The sequence below is a fragment of the Bos grunniens genome, chromosome 15 (genome assembly GCF_055505025.1).
Source record: "Bos grunniens cultivar Pamir isolate PY7600 chromosome 15, Bosgru_T2T1.0, whole genome shotgun sequence".
NCBI lineage: Eukaryota > Metazoa > Chordata > Mammalia > Artiodactyla > Bovidae > Bos > Bos grunniens.
This window is the reverse complement of record NC_141179.1, coordinates 29,350,303-29,372,859: the sequence shown is the minus strand read 5'-3', so window position 1 is coordinate 29,372,859 and position 22,557 is coordinate 29,350,303. Positions and strand designations below refer to the sequence as shown.

The 22,557-nt window shown below is 51.7% G+C and overlaps 1 protein-coding gene across 1 annotated transcript; it reads left to right on the top strand.

Annotated features, from left to right (window-relative positions):
• Positions 1-887: 887 nt before the first annotated feature.
• On the top strand, positions 888-21,075 carry SCN4B (sodium voltage-gated channel beta subunit 4). The gene is made up of 5 exons (XM_086339464.1): positions 888-1,350; positions 9,808-9,980; positions 11,414-11,642; positions 13,333-13,462; positions 17,453-21,075. The coding sequence occupies exons 1-5, from the start codon at positions 1,290-1,292 to the stop codon at positions 17,544-17,546; spliced, it is 687 nt and encodes a 228-aa protein (XP_086195590.1). The 5' UTR covers positions 888-1,289; the 3' UTR covers positions 17,547-21,075.
• The last annotated feature ends 1,482 nt before the right edge of the window (positions 21,076-22,557 follow it).

Sequence of the window (22,557 nt, the reverse complement as noted above, 5' to 3'; positions counted from 1 at the left end):
CTCTGCTCGTGGAATTCTCCAGGCAAGAATACTGGAGTGGGTTGCCATTTCCTACTCCAGGGGATCTTCCCGACCCAGGGATCGAAACTGTGTCTCTTCCGTCTCCTGCGTTGGCTGGTGGGTTCTTTACCAACCGAGGCACCCGAGACAGGCTCCCTTGTAACTCCAGAGGTTCTGGGAAAAAGCCCTCTGACCTGGCTGTGACCACCCCCCTCCTATCCCGGGCTAATCTACCCCCACTTCAAAACAGAGGCAAGCCTAAGAGAGTCTTCGAGGATTCTGAAGGACACAGGAAACCCTTGGAAGAGGGGGAAAAAGGGAGGTTCGAGGGTGGAGGGGGTGGCCTAGGTGGAAAAAAGAAGTAGGGGCTCCCCAGAGGGTGAATCAGGGCTTGGACCCAACGGTAGGGCCTGGCCGGATTCCGTAACCAGGAGCATCAAGATTTCTGAGGAGTCTATAAAGCAATGGGAGAGGTTGGTGTGCGGTGGCAGGGGCAGTTTGCAGTTGGAAGCCGGGTCCGTGGGACCCTGTACAGCTGGGCTTCAAGGTTGCACACACGCGCGTCGGCGGCCGCAGTGTACATACAAGCCCGCACACGCCCACCGGCTGCGGCAGTGCCGGCTGCGGGCGACCGAGCGGTCCTTTCGCGGCCCCGGGAGAGGGAGCCGTTACCCAAACTCGTGTTCCCCAAAGCAGACATCGCAGCCTTCCAACACCCGAAACGCTCCACCTCGACTCCTCCCCAAACTATCCTCCTAATTGGCAGCTCAGCGCACGGGATGATGCGGGCGGCTGCGGGCGGCCCTGCAGTGCCAAGCCGCAGCCGCCCAGCCCAAGCCGGAGAGGAAGCAAGGGGGTGTGTGTGTGTGGGGGGGGGGGCGGTGCTGGGGGTGCGGCCGGCTCCCGGGGCTCCGGGACCTGGAGGCGGGGGCGCCCCGGGCTCCGCGGCGGCCACCGCCCCTCCTGCGGCTGGAGCGCTTCCAGAGCAGAGGCGCAGCGTCGCTCGCCTAGGTGCTAGCTCGGCGGGCCTCCTGGCCCTGCTCGCGTTCCTCCTCCGCGGGCTCCTCCTTCTCCTCCCGCGCCCCCGGCGGCCGCTCCTGCAGCCGGCTCCTCCTCTCCCTCCCTGCCTCCCCCTCCTCGCGCTCTCCGCGCTAACTTTCCCGAGCCCTGGCCAGCGGCGCAGAGCTCCCCGGCAGCCTCCGGCCCCACTGCAGACCGCGGGCTGCGAGCGCGGGTGTGCCCTGTATCCCGTCCCCGCGCCCCGGGGGCGCTCCGGAGAGAACAGAACGATGCCCGGGGCTCGGGACCAAGGCGCAGCCCGGGCGAGATGGCTGGGCATTGGGCTTTTGGGTAAGACAGACACCCGGCTTGGTTTCTTCTACCTCTTGCCCCAACCCTTCCCCCCTCCCCCTCCCCCCAGAGCAGGGAACACTTAGAAGAACAGCACCTTGGATAGGGTGGGCTTTGGAGCGCGGCCCCCAATGAGCGGCTCCAGCTACTTCCAGGACGCCGTTTGGACTGCTGAGCTGCCGGGGGACCTTGCGCCGTCCCCCGCCCCATCCCACCCGCCAGCCCGGAGATTAGTTCTTTGCTGTCTCTAGTGCGTTCAGCTTCAGGAGCTGGAGCTTGGGGCCGCAGAGGTTTAAGCCGGCTGGGCGAACGTGTCTGGGATTGGATGTAGGAGATGCCCGGTGGGTTGCACGTGTGGTTGTTGGGACGCTGGTTTCTACCCCAGCCCGGAGCCCCTTGCAACTTAGATGCGTGTTGCCCCGGCACTGGCGTGCACCAGTTCAAGGCGGGGGAGCGCCCCTTCCTCCTGTCCCTTTTCCGTTTGGCTCCTCTGCTGTCTACTTCCTCTAGTGCCCATTGCCTTCTCTGCAGACTGGATGGGGTTGGAGGGACTTGGAGGATCGTTCAAGCCCTCCTTTAAATTTTATTTATGTTTTTATGGCTCGAGACTTATGGGAATCTTAGTTCTTCGACTAGGGATTGAACCCATGCACTCGGCAGTGAAGGCACCAAATCTTAACCACTGGACTGCCAAGAATTTCCCCCTTTTAGGAAGGATCCTGTCTCTCTTCTTAGGTAAAGATTCCATGGGGTTGGGCGGTGGGACCTGTTTAACCTGCTCTTGGCTCTTCATTTTTGGGATGAGTCTGAAGACTAAGGAGGCACATCCGGAGACCACAGAAGGAACCCATGATTAGTGTCTGTTTTATGCATATGATACTTTTGAACGTCAAACTCCCAGAGATTAGGGAATGACATTTAGTAGTCCAGAATGTAGCCTTTCAGAAGTCAAAGCTGGATTTCAGTGTAAGCCGATTCCATCTCTGGCACCTGCACCTCTTCCTGTTTATATTTGTCAGATTTGGCTTTTGGCAGCTCCCCTCATCGGGTTGGGCACACGATGTAAGCATTTGGGCTGAAAACAGGAAGACAGAAGTCTTTAAGGGTGGCCGCTGCTGCTTCTGCCGAGGTAAACCGTGTGCTGACCTGTCATGTTAGCACCTGGGGGTGGAGCGGGGATAAAGTATGTCCTTCACTCAGGAGCCGCTGCTTTTGTTACATCCCTACAGCTGGTGTTCTCTCTTGTAGCTTAGGCACAGGTGTGCTGATTCCACGGTGACCCTAAGAGGTGGGTCTCTGTGAGGCCCGAGGCTTCTCTTCATGGGCAGGGCACAGTGGCCCTCTGCTCCCCCTCATCCCATCTCTGATCACTGTGGCCATGGCAAGGGGAAGGGGTCACTGGGGAATACAAACTCACACCACCATTAAACTAGCCTGCTTATCAACACCTCTGGCTTCCCTTTCTCCTATTGCCTGGTTGGCTGGTGGAATGTGAGTGCCAGAGTATTCATAGAACTTGTCTTCTGTGGGGAACCCCACCATACACCGTGTGTGAGTGTGTGTGTGTGTACACACAAAGGCACAGATTCTTGGTACTTTTCTCCAGGTGGAAACCCCCACATCCTCTAAGCACTGTTTGAGCTGATAGACTAGGGAGGGACAGAGGCCCATTGGAACAGGTTTGGAAGATTCCCTGAGCTACCCTCTGGGAGCCCGGGAGAGAGCAGAGTGATTCGTAGGGGGAGACCAGAAGACCCTAGAACTGGCCCCAGCTGCTCTGCCCCTTGCCCCTCTGGTCTGCCGAGGGAATACAACCTGAGTCCCTCCCTGGACGTTGCCCAGGCAGCCACCGATAAGACCTCGCAGTGGCATTGCTTTGAGCTTGGCATGAAGACACCATCCTTGGTCTTGGTCCAGGAGGGGAGATGCAGAGATGACTGGACAGCCAAGTAGAGCATCAGAGCTGGCAGGAGCTTTGGAAACCATAGCACAGAGCTCCCCTCAGGATGTAGAAACCACGGTCCAGAGAGGGAAGGTGACTTGCTCACTGGTGTGTAGCCAGTTGATGGCCAGGTAGGCCAGAATCCAGGTCTCTGGGGCTTTGTCACACCAACTTCCCTCTCAGTTAACCACAGTCTGCTGCGGGGGAAGGTCAGCAGGGGTCGTGCTGATGGACTGAAGAAGCAGTGAGCTCGGGAGCCTGAGTGTGGAAGAACAGAGGCTTAGGGGCCCAGAGCTGTTCTCACAACTATGGAAACTGGGTACAGAGTAGTAAGCTCCTAGGAGTCCTCTACCCCTCCAGCTTCCTCTCCCCACATCAAACTCAATCTCCTAAGCGAGACGAAACTGATTTTTGATAATCTGACCAGACGCTCAGTTTTTAAATTGAGACACAGTTTTCAAGATGGCAGTATTGCAATTGAGGCTAAAAGGTGTCAGTCCCTTCCTAAGCACGTGACTGGTAATGTATCTGTCCTACCCACTCCTTACTTGTTGCCTGATCTGCTTAATTGCTGCGATCTCTGTGTAATTATCACTTGTGAGGGTGCTCTGTTGCCCAACCCTCTTTCCCTGGGCATGTATTTATTAAGGACTTGTTTAATGAGAAGGCAATTAAGCAGAGGGTGTTTAGTCCCACTCAGAGGAAGGAAAAGGAAAGGGTAAATAAGCGGTTCATGGCAAAGAAGATGGGAAAGCAGGGAAGAGGAGAAAGATCCCAGGGTTGGGGATTCATTCTTTTTTTGGACGTGCAGGCTTGTGGGGTCCCAAGTCATTATGGCTGCTGTGGCGGGTGGGACCAGCATGTTAGGTAGACCCCAGGCACAGATTCTCCCACCTTGCCCCGCTGCTGAGGGTGTAAGGATCTCTGCAGAAGCCACACCCATTCCATGGCCTGCAAGAGGAGGGATGGGCACACTGCTTGGAATTGTTTGCAAAGCTGGTTTTGTTGAGCATCCAGCGCTGTCTCAGGGGCATGTTTCTATCCTGGCAAAGCTCCTGGGGGTGGGCAGGAAGCCGGCAGGTTGCCTAGGGAGAGGGAGCTGAAATCTTTCCTCTGTCTTTGGGCCCAGGGGCCTTGCCTGGCTCAGCCCTGCCTCCCACAGCCCCTAGGGCCTGCACCCCAGGAGGGGTCTTGTCCTGCTGGCCTCGGCCCACTTTCTCCCTCCCAGCTCTTACTTTGAACCTGACTCCCCTGGGGCCAGTGTATCAGCTTCTCTATTAAAGTCAGCCGCGATTCTGCCTGCCTTGCCAGGCAAGCCCGGGGAGCTAAACTTAGAGTGTGCTCCACGCTGCCCCTCTTTCCTCCTCTCGGCCTAAGTTGGGTATCACTGTACCCGGATATGGGAAAAGGTGGCAGAAGATTTCTGCCTTGGCATTTGACTTGGAACGTCTGATGGTAGATATGAGATCCCCCTTGGTGTATTTAATAAGATTTGCCTGTACAAATATATTTTTACTTTAAATGGGAGGCCTGAGTCAATCCTTAGACATAATCGGGTGGGATAGGAGGGGGCCGATCAGAAAACAGCCAAGAAAATGGCTGTTCTGAGAACGGTTCGGCAGTTAGCGAGCAAAGACAAGGCTTAGGATTGAATTCCACAGGATCACGGGTCAGAGGACTTGTTCCCACCCATCCCAAGATGCAGGAAAGGGACCCCCAATCTGAAACACACACAAGATCACTTGAAATTCTAAAGAGTTTAGTTTGGGACAAAGAAAGTCCTTCTTTATCCGAGGAAGTAGCCACATGGAAATAATTACCTCCAGGAAGTAATACAGGGTGAAAGTATAAAACAGTGCTTGAATGGCTTGGAGATATTGTTGGCTGACACTGGTCCTTAAGTTGAGTGTCTTGGTTACATCTAGACCTACAGTGGAGGCCAGCCCTGTCCCTCTGCCTCCTTTTACACATGATGTTCCTCTACCCGCAGAGAGCCCAGGCCAGATGGATGCACTCATTGAAGCCCTTCTCATGTTTTATAAGCTCATGTTTTTTTTTTAGCTTTATACCAAGCTTAGAAGGTAGGAAAGACAGGCATCCCTGGTTTGAGGATGTAGCACCTCTGACTTTCTCAAGGTCAGCCAGCCAAGTGGGGTCTGCCATGTGCCTCCTGATACATGCATCCTGGCTTGGTCATCCTGCTGAAGTACCTCTCTGAGTCCTCTAGTGGGTCTAGATCTGACTCTGCCCCCTTCTCTCCCCACAGCACAGGCTCACAGGGAAGAAGGCACAGGACGCAGGCTTCTGGGTTTTCCCGTGCACAAGCCTCCCAGACACGGCTGATAAGACTTCTGTGTGCTGGGAGGGTGTGCAGTGGAGAAGCCAGGCTTGCTCCCCGTCTCTGATGCTTTAATTCAGGCAGGACTCTGAACTTCATCGTATAAACATCTCTGCCTTCCCTTTGTCCCTTCCAGGCTACGGTGGGAAAGGTGATGCTTCACTCTGGGAGTCTGGGAGTCCTGAGTACATTAGAGTTAATTCATTCACACAGGCACACACACTAATCAGGTGGAAATGCGCACCGTCATGAGTCAGACCTTAGAGAAGTACTTTTCTCCTCTGTCCTGGACTGTTTTTTTTGTTTGTTTGTTTTTGCTTCTATTTAAAGTGATCAAAAAGATTTCGCTTCTGATGGGTATCTCTGGTGCTTGGATAGTCTATTCCAGCTGAGGTTGGGGGGAAGGGGTTTGGCCCCTGACTTGGATCCCCCTGTCTCCCCTAGGATCCTGGACACTAGAGGCTGGTACTGTGGTGCTCCCTGGAACACGTGCTCAGGCTCCGAGGGAGCACTGTAGGCATCAGGAAGCTCCTTCTGCTGAGAGCTTCACCACACTGCACTCCATTCTTTGGTTTGTGGAGGTGGTAGGGGTGGTGAGAAGCAAAACTGAGATCTCCCATCAGAAGGTTGTCTTCTTGGGACTTCCCAGGCAGTCCAGAAGCAAGCAAAACTCCTTGCTTCTACTGCAGGGGGTATGGGTTCAATCCCTAGGTGAGGAACTAAGATCCCACATGCCATGCAGTGTGGCAAAAAAAAAAAAAAAGACAACCAAATTGAAGGCCATCTTTTAGGCAGGAGGGTGTAATCTCATGTCTGGCTCCTGTCTGTAGATCTCTGGGGCAAGGTGGTGAGGGAGGGGAGAAATGAAAAGAAAACCAGGAGCTTTAAGGAGGGCTGGCCCTGATGGTGTTGTTCCCTTGGAGAGGCACCGTCACAGAGTGGTGGAAAGCAGAGCTCAGTCTGTAGTCTGCTTATTCCACTCACCAGTTGTGTGGCCTTGAGCAAGTTAATCTCTCTGAGGCTGTTTCTTCATTTTGCATGTTGGGGATAAAAATAATAACTACCTCATTTGGATTATCATGAGGATTAAATGAGACAGTGCCTGTAAAATGCCCATCCTATTTTACCATCAGTGCTCAATTCCAGATCCACCATTTATTATGTGACCCTGTGCAAGTGACTTAACCTCTCTGAGCCTCAATTGTATCATCTGTACAATGAGAAAAATGATACCCATCTTTCGGCATTCTAATCAGAGTTGAAGTTAATAGGTAGAAATCCTCTAGCACAGTGGGGCCCAAAGTGTCATCTCTGATTGCAGCATTTTCTGGGAACCTCTTAGAAATGCAAAATTTCAGGCTCCACTCTAGGTGCTGGATCTGAAACTGCTGGGGTGGGGCCGGCGGAGCTAGCTGTAATCACCTCCAGGTGATTCTGATGCTTTGTGAAAGCCACTGCTGTAGAACAATCCCTGGCACAGAGGAGCTGATCAAAGATTGAAGGCTAATTGAAATGACCCCTCAGCACTAACTGGAACTCTGGTGGGCAAAATCTGCTGTTTTAGGATGTAAGGTAGGGCTTTCTTGCTTTGGGATGCTAGAAATGTCTCTTGTTGACCTTTGTGTGTATGTGCTAAGTTGCTTCAGTCATATCTGACTCTGTGCTACCCTATGGACTGTGGCCTGCCAGTCTCCTGTGTCCATGGGATTTTCCAGGCAAGAATACTGGAGTGGGGTGCCTTTCCCTCCTCAAGGGGATCTTCCTGACCCGGGGATCGAACCTGAACCCATGTGTCTTACATCTGCATTGGCAGACGGGTTCTTTACCACTAGCACCATGTGGGAAGCCCCTCTGTTGACCTTAGGCAAGTCACCAAACCTGTCTGTGTTCAGTTGCCGTGTCTACAATATGGAGCTATTACGGTACACCACTCAGAGCGTGGCTGTGGGGGTTATATGTAGCCGGCACATAGTAAGTGCTGAGCATATACCAGCAGTTGTTGATAGCTGTTGATCCTGGACTATGGGTTGTTATTTCTGAGCTTTGTGTTAAGAGCAGTCCGCTTTGCCTTCAGAAGTAAAGAGGATATGAAGAAGCTGAGGGAGTCCTAAGGGCAGAGTTGGGCCTCCAGCTCTCCATGGAGCTCCTCTTACTTACTTAAGGCCGCACCACATGGCAGGCGAGATCTTAATTCCGCAACCAGGGATTGAAACTGAGCCCCCTGCAGTGGGAAGTGCAGAGTCTTAACCACTGGACTGATGGAGAGGTCTCCTTCTAAGTTAAAAAGCATTGCCCAGGTGGCACTAGGCATCCTTATCTCGTGTGTGCAAACCAAGAGGAAGCTGGTTTATGATGTATCGATACAATGAGGAAATTAAGTTTGATGAAAGAGGTCCTTCCCTGAGAATGAGGATGGGAGCAAGGTTGGCAACTTTAAAACAAAGACTGGTCCTATCTGTCTTGGGAACAAGAACAGTTCTGGGAATTGCCTGCAGAGCTGGGAGCTGACTGGCCTGAGAGGGGTTCTCAAGTGGCTCAGCCTCTAAACCCAGTTAGTTTAGCCAAGTCTCCTCCCATTTGGGGTCTTGGTTGTCCCATCTCTAAAATCAGGCAGTGGCAACTTAGTGTCTCTAAGCTGAAACCATCCGGGTCCTTTAGGCTCTGACACTGTGGGAACGCCAGGCTGGTGGTCCAAGTAGTTGAGAGAAGCTACAGTCTGAGAAGAGATGCCAGGGAAACTTTGGCATAGGAGGTGGTACAGCCAGGTGTCTGCTCTCAACTGCCCAACTGGAGTCACACTCCAGTTCACATTTACCTCTGGAAGTTGTAGGACTTTGGCCAAGGCACAGGGCACTTTGCTCTTCTGAACCTTATCTTTCCCACCTGTAAAATGTGATTAATAAGACCCTCCTTCCAGGTGAGAGGTGAAGATGCTATGAAATTACTCATACGCAGCCTTAGCCAACATCTCTGCTCAGGAAAAGGTCATTATTCTCAGCATCACTGGGAACCTGAGAAGGACTCTGAGTTCTCACCCGGAGTGACCCTGGTTCATTCAGGGGCAAGGACAGCTAGTGTCTAATTCTGAAACCCCTTCTCCTCATGACCTTGAGGTACAGTAGGGTTTCCTCAAGGACTCTGTAGGACAGGAGGGCCAGGTTCTCTTACAAGAACTCACAAACTCACAAGGCAGGACCCAGAGGCCATGAGTGGAAATTCACAACTGCCACCTGCTCAACTGGCAGCCATGGCATTAGACTGGAAGGTGTGGGAAAGAAGGGGGTGGGGGTGGGGATGGTCCCCGCAGTGGGGCTGCAGGGGGTCGGGGGGCTACTCTGGGTCCGGAGGGGACCACGGGTGCAGCGCCCACTCCAGCCACCGGCTTGCAAGCATCCTGCTGCCCTGAGTCGGCCTCCATCAAGTGTCTCCCACCCTCACTTTCTCTGAGGTTATTGCTTTACTCCCTCTGATTTCACGGCTGCTGACTGATGCCAAGACATCCCTGTTCCACCCCACCCTGCGGGATGCCCTCTAGGTCCGCCTTGTCTCTCTTTTCTTCTCGAGGTCCCTTTCGGTGGTGGAGCAAGGTCCAGCGGGAGGCATCCCCCTGCCTCTCGGCCCCTTGGGGCGGGTGGGAGCCGCCAGGGTCCGTGATGAGTGGCCGAGGAGCCGGTGTCTGCCGTTTTCCTTTTAGCCACCTCAGGAGACCCGCTCAGCCTCCCAACACCCCTGCCCCGCCAAATCCCGAAAATATCACGAGGGAGTGGCGCACAGCCCTTGGGGAGATTCCCAGCGCGAACAGGAGGCGCAGGTTCTGCACTTGGGGGCCACAGGGATCACATCTGCTGTTTAAAGGGCGCGGACTCGCGGCACGGAGGCCGGGACCTAGTTTTCCTGGGTTGGGGTGACCCCTGGTGGTCACTTAGAGTGTCACAAGGGTTACTAACAGGCTCAGAAGTCCATCCAGCTCAGGCCAAGAGGGAGAATCAATCACGGAGGTAGTCCAGGCAGAGTCGGTTAAAGTAAAGAGAACCATCTTCCTAATATTGACACAGAGGGCAATAGAGACATCCCTGCCTGACCATGCCACTGCACTCCACCGGAGAGGTCCCTTCCAGGGCTGCAGGCTGGAGGTTCTGGTGGGGTTTTACTCAGGGAGGTGGTGCCCCTCACACAGGTCTTTTCCTGCTCCCGGTGTCCCTGTCGCTGGAGGTGTCAGTGGGAAAGGCCACCACCATCTACGCTGTCAACGGCACGGAGATCCTGCTACCCTGCACCTTCTCCAGCTGCTTTGGCTTCGAGAACCTACACTTCTGGTGGTCCTACAACAGCAGTGATACATACAAGATCGTAAGTAGCCGGAGAAGGGATGGGGCAGCTCAGATCCTCCTCCGGGGTTTGACCCCTCACCCCTGCCTCCAACCCCAGGCTATGGTCCTTTCTGGACTGACCCCCCAATGATGGTCTCCAGGGATGCATCTTTGGTCACCCTCACCTTTTATTTATTTTAAAAATACATGTATTTCGTTCTTTTTGGCTGCACTGGGTCTTTGACATTTTCTTTGGTTGCAGCTAGTGGAGGCTACCTTCTAGTTCGGTGCACAGGCTTCTCACTGCAGCGGCCCCTCTGGCTGTGGAGCAGGGGCTCTGGGGCACGTGGGTTCAGTAGTTGTGGTGCACGGGCTTAGTTGCCCCGTGGCATGTGGGATCTTCCCGGACTAGGGATCGAACCCGTGGCCCCTGCATTGGCAGGCGGATTCTTAACCACTGGACCACTAGGGAAGTCTCTCTCCCAGTATTCTTTCCAGAGCCTGTCTAGACAGATCTATGTGGGAAGGATGCTTAGATTTTTGTTGCTAGAATTTGGGGTGGAATTCCTGTCTAGAGTCCTCTGTCTGGTCTGAAGAAATACCGGAAACTTGGTTAGCTGGTGTGAATATTAATAATTTAATTTAAAAAGCAGAAGAGACAAGACATTTGGAAGACTTGGAGACGGAGAATGAGAAGAGTCCAAACAGGAGAAGGGCTGGGGAATAGGCCTTGGAAGGATGGAAGGGCATGCTGGAGAAGAGAAGGGTCCAGGGGTTTGGCTGGAGGTGGGGATGGAGAGTCAGCAATTGTTTTTTAAATGTTTCTTTACGTATTTGACTGCACCAGATCTTAGTTGTGGCAAGCAGGATCTTTAGTTGTGGCATGTGGGATCTAGTTCCCTGACCAGGGATTGAACCCAGGCCACCCTGCATTGGGAGTGTGGAGTCTTAGCCACCGGACCACCAAGGAAGCCCCAGCATGTGCTTTTTGAGTACTCTGCAACCTAGTAGGGGACTGGAAGTCACAAGAGACCAACTCTGGATGTAATTAAACACTGAACTCAGGGGGTGCCGATGCACTGCCCTGTGGGATTGATCCACATCTTGATGAAGGGTCAGAATTCAGGCAGATAGGGGATGAGGTGCTAGCAAAGGCTGGAAGGAATGACAGAAGGAAGCGAGTGTGGTATTAACAGGCTTTTATGTGGTATTAAAAGGCTTTTATGAAGAAAGCAGTAAAAGTCATGCTACATTCTAGGGAGACCTTAGTAACAGAAATTGGGTTTAGCCTGAAGCAAGTAAAATCCAGGTTAGACAGACAGATCTATCGATAAGCGTGGGAAACCAAGGGGAAGGGCTCTTCCTGACCTGGGCAGGAAGGTGCCCAAGGAGTGGGCTGGAGTGATGTCATGACTCTAGAAAGGACTCTGATTTTTTTCTTGGCCCCCTCCTTGCTCCCATCTTCCCACACAGCTCATAGATGGGACTGTGAAGAATGAGAAATCGGACCCCAAGGTGAAATTGAAAGATGATGACCGCATCACTCTGGAGGGCTCCACAAAGGAGAAAATGAACAATATTTCCATTTCGCTGAAGAACCTGGAGTTCAGCGACACGGGCAAATATACCTGCCACGTGAAGAACCCTAAGGAGAATGATTTTCAGCACCAGGCCACCATCTTCCTCCAAGTTGTTGATAAATGTATGTAATGGGTCTGGGACAAGGGCAATGGCGTTGGAAGGACGGGGCTGGGGGTGGGTACCCATCTCAGTGTAATGGTGAAATGGACCATTGGTGTTTTCTTTCACTTTATGCTTTCAAGGGCAACTGGAGTTACATCTGGAAACTCGAATAACTTAGTGTGAATACTTATTCTGCCACTGAATAGCTTAAGATATACACTGAGGCCCTCTGAGCCTTGTTTTCCTCATATGAAGATCTGCCTTCTCTTAGGGTTGCTGTGAGAGTTCCAGAAGCTATATGGAAGTGTGTTGTGAAGTTCTCCTTATGTGTTGATTATTACTGCTCTTGTGTATTCTGTTAGCAACAGCTGATTGAATGCCATGTAGGACCAAAAAGTGCTATGAATGATACACTCAAAGAATTGACAGGTCAGGGTAGGACAGAAGACAAGTAAACACATAACTGAAATGGGGCAAAGCATGCAAAGCCAAAGCGAAGGAGATTAAAAATATATTTATCTATTTATTTGGCTGAGCCAGATCTTAGTTGAGGCATGTGGGCTCTTAGTTGCCACATGTGGGATCTAGTTCCCTGACTAGGGCTTGAACCAGGGCCCTCTTCATTGGGAGCTCAGAGTCGTAGCCATTGGACCACCGGGGAAGTTCCAGTAGAGATTGATAAGAATGGTCTCTCCTCTCTGGGGCTTAAGTCCTGGTTGAGGGGATTCCAATCCGACAATGGTGGAACAATTAGACAATGAGGAAACATGTGATGAGGGTATCCCATGACTCCGACATTGGACGTGTTTAGAGAAAGGGCTGAAGGAGTTAAGACTGGGTGGGCATCATGGAGAGGGGAGCCTGGAAGGCTGGCGAGGCATGGAAGCAGAGAAAAAGGAAGGAAACTTGCTTAAGCATCCTGATTGTGTTGTGTTTCTTGTGTTCCTGGGGATCCACTGCTCTCCTGGATGATGTGGGATTCCTGCAGAGAAGATGCTCATGATTCTGCAATTTTTTGGAGTTAGGGCCATTAAGATTCTCAGGTGGGTTGGATATAGGGGTTTGAGAAAAAGAGAGGAGTCAAGGATGACTCCAAGGATTTTGGTCAGAGCAGCTCAAAGGATGGTGTTTTCTCAGCAGAGATGGAGGAGATTGTGGGTGGAACAGGTTTGGGAAGTCAGGAGGTCAGTTTTCAGATGAGGGAACTGAGGCTAGAAGGGTTAAGTGACCAGCTGTAGGCTATTAGTGACTATTGGTGACCAGCTCATTAGTGACCGTGGAAATCCTGTTGTTGAAATCCAGATTACCTGGCTACTGTGTCTTCTGGCCGCATAAGAGGTATTGCAGGGAGACTCTCAATTTTTTTTCTGCATGGGTAAAAGGAAACCTAGAAGGAGGCGATGAAAGTCTCATGCTTGAGGGTCAAGTCAAACCTGGATGCTGTGGTCCCCAAGTCTGAGTTATTCGAGAACTTGTTGTGTGGGTGTCTGCGGGAGGGAGTATGTGTGGAGCACAGGGGGAGAGGGACGACTTCCTGTTATGCCTTAGCCTGACGGATGCCATATTCTAGCTTCTCCTGCTTCCTGCTGGGGTGGGCGTGTCCCAGATGCCCAGGTTGGAGGCTGGGGAGCTGCTGGGCTGCCGTGGTGCTCCAGGTGACTCCTGCTCTCCTTCTCCACCCCTCTTCTTTCCCTTCTCTGACCATGAAGTGGAAGAAGTGGACAACACTGTGACCCTCATCATCCTGGGTGTCGTGGGCGGGGTCATTGGGCTCCTCATCTTCATCCTGCTGGTTAAGAAGTTCATTGCCTTCATCATCAAGAAGACTCAGGAGAAGAAGTAAGTTGACTCCTGCCTTCCCACTGGCCCGCCACCCATTCTCATCTCATGGGTGTTCCAGCATCCTCTCATCCACCATCATACATCCCCATCTGCCTTCATCCTTCCATCTATCTCCTAATCCCTCCTCTCTTCCTAATTCTTCTACTCTCTTTTTATCCCTGCCCCGCTCCTCTCATCTTTCAGCCTTATTCTTCATCTCACTCCCTTTCCCCCATCCGCTCAGGAGGTGTTTATTGAATACACAGACTTCACTGAGAACATACATACAACTCATCTGCTCTTCCTCATTCCCCCGACTTCCTGCCCATCCCGTTATTTGTACCATCTCAATCTAAAGTCCTACCAAAGGCTTTAAAATGCATTTTTTTTTTTTAGATCAGGGGAAATAATGAGATTCTGCATACAGAAACTCTAAAATGGGAAGATCCTTCTAGGGTGATGGGAGTCTTTTATTGTGAAATTCTGAAAATTCAAATGAAGGAGAGAAAAACAGTCTAAAAAGGCTGATATGACTACCCTGGAAGCCCTAGGACAAATTCAGGTATAAAGACAGATATTTGTAAGAGGAACGAGAAGAAAGATCGGGAGGTACAAAGGGTGCGGCCCACACTTACCCAGAATTGCCAGAGCTGGCAGGTTCCATGATTGAATGCTGCAAAACCCAGAGCAGACCAAAGGCATTTGAAAGTTGTGTTCTTGGCAAGAAAGATGAGATGAGGCAGGCCTTCCATTGAAGCAGAGAGGGTGAAAGTAAGTAGGAGAAGCAAGGGAGAAGCAGAAGATAGAAGGAGAAGATCTGTTGGGGTTGGCTTCATGCTGCTTTGTTGAGAAGAAATTAGGCTGAAAAGGGCACTGGTCAGAAAGGAAGGCAGCTGAAGGCAGGGAGAGAATTTTAGGGATTGGCAGAGGGGAGGGAGAGCTGGGAGGACTGGTTGCGATGATGAACTCTTGGGCTATCTAGCTGCATCATGGCCAGAGGCTGGGAGGATTTCAGAGATCTTGAGAGGAGTCTGGAGCATGGATTCAGACCAAATTGTGTTTTTAATAATCAGTCTTACTATTGCTGGTGAGAAAATTTGGAGAACAAAGAGACATTTGTGGTCAGCCTTGCAAGATGGATATGAGTTAAGTCCCAGGGAGGGTGAAGAGAAGGTTGTTCTGTAGGGGGAACTGCTGAGAGCAAAGACAGCCAGCCTGGGAAGCGAGCATGTTGTGGAGAACAGGCGTTTGTGGTTGCTGTTGTTGAGAGAGTGGGGGTGGGGTCAGGAGGAAGTGGGGAAACCCGCAAAGGGGGTGGGGACAGACCCTTGAGGACCCTTGAGGCTGAGATTGGCTTTTCTCTGACCACAGGGGAGCTGGGGAGGGCTTGCAGGGCCTGGCTCCATCAGAGGACCTGGAAGAAAGGGTCTGGTGTTGGTGGGCACAGGGACTGGGAAGGCAGAGGCTAGAGGTGGGAGACAGGCCAGGAGGAAGCCTGAGAGGGTCCTCTGAGCAGCGAGATAGGCCTGCGTGACAGTAAAGATGTGGTGGCTTCCTGAGAAGAAGGGAGGTGTGGGGCAGCATCTTATGATCAGTTCTGGGCTTTCACATGTGAGGGTGTTCCCTCTGCCTCGAACGTCTCCTCCCTCTTTTCCTGCTCATCTTTCTTGGTCTCAGCTTAAATGACGCTTCCAAAGGGCCCTCCCTGACCCTAGAAGGAGCCCTCTTAGGCTGAGTCCCTCCCTGGCATGCCCCACCCCCGTCCTGCCATTTACTGCATTGTGCTGCAGGTACTTGTTTAATAGCATATTCCCTGGAAGACTGCAGGTTTTTGGAGAGCAGGCACTTTGTCAGTTGGACACCTTTGTAGCCTGACACAGTGCCTGGTAGCTAGCAGGGTCTTTGGAAAGAAATATGGATGGTTAGGTGGATAGGAATTGGCTAGACTGACTATTCCTTAGGTTTAGAGATAGGCAGGTAGATAGATAGATGATAGACCCATCTGAATAGGGGTCTTTAGTGGTATGTCACAGGCTCTGTTTGTTCATTGTTATTACTGATTTAAACTACACTAAGAATGACATGGGCTCTGGTGGCTCAGGGGTAAAGAACCAACTTGCCAATGCACTAGACACAGGTTCGATCCCCGGGTTGGGAAGATCCCCTGGAAAAGGAAATGGCAACCCACTCCAGTAGTCTGGTCTAGGAAATCCCATGGACAGAGCAACCTTGTGGGCTACAGTCCATGGGGTCGAAAAGAGTTGGACACGACTTAGTGACTAAACAACAACAACAACAGGAATGATACGCTTATCAAATTTCCAGAAACCTAGCCACTGTATTGGATGGATAACAAAATTGGGATCTGGGAGGATATTTTTTTATTTTTTTTTAAATTGAAGTATAGCTAATTTAGTGTTGTGTTGGTTTGCTGGAATCATAGCAAAGTGGTTCAGTTGTACATACCTACATATTTGTTCTTTTTCAGATTCTTTTCCATTGTGGTTTATTATCAGATATTGAATATAGTTCCCTGTGCTATACAGTAAGGCATTGTGGTTTATCTATTTTATATAATAGTAGTTTGTATCTGTTAATCCCTAATTTATCCAAATGTATCCCTCCCCCTTTGGTAATTATAAGTTTTTTTCTATCTCTGTGATTTTCTGTTTATGCTTTGTAAAGAAGTTCATTTCACTCATACTTTAGATGCCACATATAAGTATATATGGTGTTTGTCTCTCTGTCTGATCTACTTCACTTAGTGTGATAATCTCTATGTCCATCCATGTTGCTGCAAATGCATTATTTCATTATTTTTATGGCTGAGTAATATTTCACTGTATACATGTACCACATCTTCTTTATTCATTCGTCTATGGATGGACATTCAGATTGTTTCCATGTCTTGGCTATTGTAAATAGCGCTGCTATGACCTTTAGGGTGCATGTATCTTTTTGAATTAGAGTTTTCTCTGGATATATGCCCAAGAGTGGGATTGTTGGATCATATGGCAACTCTATTTTTAGTTTTAAAAAACGAAACCTCCAAACTGTTTTGCATAGTGGCTGCACCAATTTACATGCCCACCAACAGTGTAGGAGAGTTCCCTTTTCCGGATTTAGGAGCATAGGCTGGAGGTATAGACTAAAGCCTGCAAGATGAAATTGATGAAGATGAAATGTTAAATCTCTCCTGAAGGCCTCAAACTCAGCTATACAAGCCTAGGGTGAGGCTAAGATGTAGTTTAGTGACAGAAGCCATGAAAAAGACTTGGAAGTTTTCATGGGCCAAAATGTAGGAGTAATGCAGCAGTCAGGTCTTCTCTGGAGCACCCTGTGCGGCCTGGCCACTGCTGTTGGGGGGTCTTGTACTTAAGACTGGAACATGCCCAGCACAGGGTGGCCGGGGTGGTGCCTGTTCTGGGGGGTATTCCCACCTGCCCACCTCTCCTTCCTCCTGCCCCATCCTCCGCCTCTACCCGCACCTGCCTACCCTTCCATCTCATTTTGCTACCTCTAGTCCCAGAGAACTTCAGGAGGAAGGGCCTGCAGGGCCTGGGTGAGGAGCTACTTGCCCTGGGCATCCTGTCTGCTGGCCTGGACCCTTCCCCTGGCTTGGCACAGCCTGACATCTACCCTGGTTTGGGCTCCCCTCATTACTGACCCCTGGGAGGAGTGACTGGTACCCTTGCCCTCTGCCATGTTGAGATGACCTGGTGATGCTGGCCTTACTGAGTACTTCCTGTGGCTCAGGCACTGTTCCAAGTGCTCCCTGGCTCCTCCCAGTAATCCCATGAAGAAGGGGCCATTGCAGCCACTTTTTAAACAAGGAAATGGAGGCAGAGAGGGTGGGCGATCTGGCCTCTGGCTACCGTGGCACTACAGAAGGCCAGGGAGAGGCTCGGGGCTGGCACAGGGGGCCACGGCTCCCCTCCCACACAGTTTTACCCACTACTTGGCTCTCTCTCTCACCACTGCCTCCCCTCTCTCCTTTCTCCCTCTCAGGAAGGAGTGCCTCGTGAGTTCCTCAGGGAACGATAATACCGAGAATGGGTTGCCCGGCTCCAAGGCGGAAGAGAAAGCACCAACCAAAGTGTGAGCCCTGCGTGGGGCCAAGCAGCTGCTGGGAGCCTCACTTTCCTACGATGAAGCCGATGCTTGAGCCGTGTCCGTGACCCCATGTGCCTGAGACATCTGCTGCTTGGCTCGAACTGTAGTCTTCCCCGGGCGGGGAGAAACTGGGGTCCTGTCCCGCCTGCCCCACCCCCTACCTCCCACCAGGGCTCCCCAGGGACAATGGCTGGCCAGGGAAAGGAACCCGCGGAAGGTTCGGGAAAGGAAAGGAGGGGCTGAGGCGGTGTGGATGGCCTGTTCCCCGACACCGGGGTAGATGGTCTTCAGTGCCCCCCACCCTAGATGAGGAGCACCTTGGTTTTCCTCCTGATGTCTCTTTGTGAGAGACTTGGGGGGTCGCCGAGGGCTGCCCCAGTAGTTGGACCCTGAGTATAGAAGACTAACCCTTTTATGGCGGGAGTGGCCGGAGGACTCTCTACAGGCTCTGGGGGTTGGGGGCTGCTGGAAGGATCCTGCAGGGAGAGGCTTCGATGGATACCTGGTTCCCCATGTCCCTCCAGTGAGGAACTTCCCTCCCCCTACGCCGACCCCTGGGTGCCTGCCTGCCTTGGTTCTTCCCCTTCTCCCCCGCTGCTCGGAGTCCCTGAAGACTCCCAGCTAGGGCTGCCACTTTGTGTTAGGGGGTCCTAGCCCACCTGGTCTGCTTTTCTAATCTCTGGGTTCCGAAGGGCTCATGAATGGGTCCCTCAGGCTGTCCCAGAGCACTGGGCGCCACTTATTTCTTTCCTAGAATTTCTGTTCGGGGCGTCAGGGCCGTAGAACGCCCACCAACGCCGGCTGCCCCTTCTCCTTGGCCTGGCAGGACCGTGGCCGCTCGTGGGAACTCCCAACCGGCTCCGCCCTGCTGCTCTTCCTCCGAAGCAGCAGGTGGCGCCATCTCGCTTGAGGAGCTGCTCGCTCCTGTGTTCCTCTCGCTTCTCCCCTCCCAGGGTTGTTCACCTCCATCCCCGGGTCAAGGCTTGCCTTCGCCTCAGGAACCCTCTTGCTTTGAATGAGAGGGCTCTTGGGTTTTCTGGCTGCTTCCTGCTCAGCTGTCTCCTCCATACTCAGCCTGGGGTGGGGGAGGGGCAGGTAGAGAGTGCCCACGGTTTTCCTCTGCTTTTCCACGCACTGGTTTGCACACCCCTTGTGTGTGGGGCTAGACTGTGCCTTAGCTCCTGAGTCCTGGCTCATAATGTCTTCGACCCCTTCCTTCAGCCCACGTGGAACAGCCAACTCTGGTGGGGCCCTGGTGAGGGGTCCCCAGCCGCCCACACTCAGGGTCAGGCAAGGGACCGAGGAGCTAACGCCCCCTGGGCCAGCAGCTGAGTCCTGGAGGCATCTGCCAAGTGCTCCCTGGGGCCCTGCCATGTCGTGGTGTTTTCCCTGTGAGTTGATGAAGTGGGGGATGGACGGGGCTGTGATCATGGAGGAATCCACCATCTGCTTCCACCCACCTCCATCTCTCATTAAATTTCTGACACTCTGTCCTTTGGGGCCCTGGGAGGAATGAGAGGGGAGTAGCCCCTTTTTCAAAGTGTATGGGGACTGCCTAAGGACTCTCCCTGCCAAAAATCAGCAGTGAACATCCCAGCAAGGGCCCACTCAGATCTGCTTCCGTCCCTTGTGTCTTCCTTCTCCCATCCTGGGCTCAGGTTCAGGCTTTCCTGTCTTTAGGAGCAGACAGACCAGAGCCACCAGTTATTCTGGAAACGTATTAGGTTCCCTTCATTTAGAACCGTTTTCTTTTCCTTTCCCAGCTTCAGCATTTGGACAGGCTTGGGCTCCTCTGACTTCCCTGAGAGGAAACCAAGGCATACAGAGTATGGGAGAGGGAGAGCATCATCCTCTGTATTCCTGGGTCTGCTGCTGACTCATAGGCAGATCATGTAACTTCTCTGGGCTCAACTTTTCCTATCTGTAAAATGGGGTAATAATACTTACCTACTTCACAGGACTGTAAGACTTGGAAAGTTTTGGTTTAAAAATGTCTTTTTGGCTTGGAAAGGGATTTAGGAGTTCAGGTATCAAAGTTGGAGGGAGTGTTCCAAGTCTATCCTGTCCTCTGTGTCCTATCCCTATAGTGCACACACTCACACACACACATACACACATTCTCACTCTTTTCTGTCTCTCTCTTCCCACCCACCCCCTGCCCTTAGAATTATTTTAGCTTTTGTAATGTTAGAAACCTTGGCTCTGATGCTTAAAGCTTCTTGTCCATGGCTTTTGTTTGGTAGTTTTCCATAGAGGTGATTGGAACTGTAGAGGGGGACACTTTAGGTTGCTCCAAGGCCTGAGGACTCATGGCTACTGCCGTTTAATGAGCGTGAGGGCTAAGGATGTTCAACTCAGTCCCCACAACAAAGACTGTCCTGCCCCAAGGCTGGGATTATACCCATGGAGAAGCTCTGGCATGAACTTGCAGTGGAAGATGTGTGGGCAAAGCCATCTTCCCAAGCAGACCCTCAGCGTGTGCAGGTCTCTGAGAGGGATCTTCAGGGGCTGGTGAGGGTGTTTTCAGGGTGTGTGGGCTAGAGAGCATTCACAATATTGAACTTGGGAGCCCAGGACACATGCAGTTTCACTGACACTAAAGTCAGGAGACCACAAACAAAGTCTTTCCCACTCCCCCTTCCTTGACCCCCAAGTAGGACCTGAGCATTCCAAGCCTTGGGATTCTCCTGATGTAGGAATTGTGCAGAAGGCAGCCAGAACGAGCCTGGAGAGGTCTGGGAGGACAGCTGGTGGAGCTCAGACTTTCACATCTGGCTGGCTGCCCACAGCTGGATGCAAAGGGAGGTGTGTAAGAGTAAGCTCCTGAGATGGGGGCAGCCGAGGGTGTGCCTGTGTGGACTGAGCGTGTGGAAATGCGTGGCTGTGGTGTGGGTGGGCCATGCATGGGCATGCGGATGTGTGGAGCTATGTATAAAGGCTGAGTGTGCCTGAGATGGGGGAGCTTCTATACATTTCAGAGCCATCTTTCCTGTTGGGGCACCTGGAATCTGAGAAAGAATAAGAGACAGAGGGAGAGACCAGCTGTGCTCCTGGGTCGCATAACACACCACGATGCCATCTCACTGTCACAGCTGCCGTCAGAGTGTGGGGGGGAGGGGGTGCTAGGAGAGGGGACTTCTCTGGGGGAAATCCTACAGCTTGCTTGACTACTGTGTCCCAGGGAGTCCCTACCCTCCCACCTCCCACCTGATACGCAGTGCTTTCGACTATCTTATGCATGGTTTATCCCTCTGGCTTGGATAACAACAATACTCATAGTCAATTTCCTGTAAAACTATAGATCAAAACAATGCAGCACAAACGGGCCTTGTGGGGGCGGGCCTTAGATCTGCGGGTGCCTCTGGGAGGCGCAGATGTGTACACACCAAGCACTTACTTGTGTTCAAGCACAGAACGAACGTGAGCTGACTGACTGTCTTGCCTTGACAACATGTTTTGCTTTGTAGAATTTTATTTAGTTTTGCCTTGGATGAAATAAAAATTATGTTTAATAGAAACAGTTTGGGGTTTCTATCCTTGGCTAATTGGAAGTTGGGGTCCAGTTTTATTACTTTGCCAGCTGAGCCTCAGTTTCCTTGTGTCTGAAACGTCCCCTGCCTTGGTGAGATACCAGATGTAAAAAGTCTAAGAATGTCTGCTGTATTCATAGGCATTCAGGTTGTATTAGTGCTGATAGTACTTCTCCTTCCCCGAAGAAGGTGCAAAGATGGCCCTCTGATACTGGAATCGTTACCAGGGCCTTCCCTGTACTGATGACCTTGGCAATGATTCTGGTACCAATCAATGTCATCACATTCCCTTACCCAGGTCTCTCCACCCCAGGTTAACATGTGTATCCAGGTGAAATCTGTTTCAAATGACAAGGCCAACCTTAAAGAGGAAAAGCACAGGGCTTCCCTGGTAGCTCAGTGGTGAAGATGCCCCTGCCAACGCAGGCGACATGGGTTCAATCCCTGATCTGGGAAGATCCCATATGCCGTGAAGCAACTAAGTCCATGCACCACAACTGCTGAGCCTGGGCTCTAGAGCCCAGGAGCACAACTATTGAGCCCATGTGCTGAAACTCCTGAAGCACACGTGCCCTAGAACCTGTGCTCTACAGCGAGAGGCCATTGCAGCAAAAAGCCTGCGTACCACGACTAGAGAGTAGCCCCTGCTCGCCACAGCCAGAGAAAAGCCCGTGAAGCAACAAAGATGAAGCACAGCCAAAAATAAATAAAATTTAAAAAATAGTCCACATTAAAACAAATCTAAAAAGATTAAAAAAGAGAGAAAGCACAAAAGGACCTACTGACTGGTCTATATAGGCACAACGAGCCAGGCTTGGTGGGTCATGCTGTCTGGAGGGATGGGAGGATGGGCGTGGGTGGGGATGGGGGAGGGAGGAAGTTTAGGCTTACATCCCAGGAATGACTACCCATATGCATTTCATATTGTCCACCTTAATTATTTGAAAGAAAGTGAAAGTGAAGTCGCTCAGTCGTGTCTGACTCTTTTCGACCCTGTGGACTGTAGCCCACCAGGCTCCTCTATCCATGGGATTCTCCAGGCAAGAATACTGGAGTGGGTTGCTATTTCCTTCTCCAGGGGATCTGGAGAAGAACACTAAGTCCTCAAGATATCTTATTAAAAGACTCTGCTTCCTCGATCAAGGACCCCAGCAAGGCAGAGGTCTATGAGGTCCTCAGTGTCAGCAGATGCCCTTAGCATCTGCGTTCTCTTCACACACCTCTGTGCTCCCACCCTGAATGGACTCATCACCAGGATCCATGTGCTCACCTGTCTTCAGCACCTTCTTGTTGCCTGGGACCTCCTGGCACCTTCTCATCAGCTAGAGACCTGTGAGATATTAAGGTTTCCTGGTCCATATCTGAGTTTATAACACTCTTGGAGTGCTGTGCATTGAACTTGTAGTTCCCCATGTAAGGATCAGTCCCAAGGCCTAGGTAGGTTTCCATCATTGCTGTTTCATTCTATTT

Bases quoted from the DNA above. Each gene is read 5' to 3' on its own strand.
- SCN4B (XM_086339464.1), top strand. From the start codon at position 1,290: ATGCCCGGGGCTCGGGACCAAGGCGCAGCCCGGGCGAGATGGCTGGGC. The intron at 1,351-9,807 runs GTAAGACAGACA...CCCCTCACACAG, and splicing joins GCTGGGCATTGGGCTTTTGG to GTCTTTTCCTGCTCCCGGTG. The intron at 13,463-17,452 runs GTAAGTTGACTC...TCTCCCTCTCAG, and splicing joins AAGAAGACTCAGGAGAAGAA to GAAGGAGTGCCTCGTGAGTT.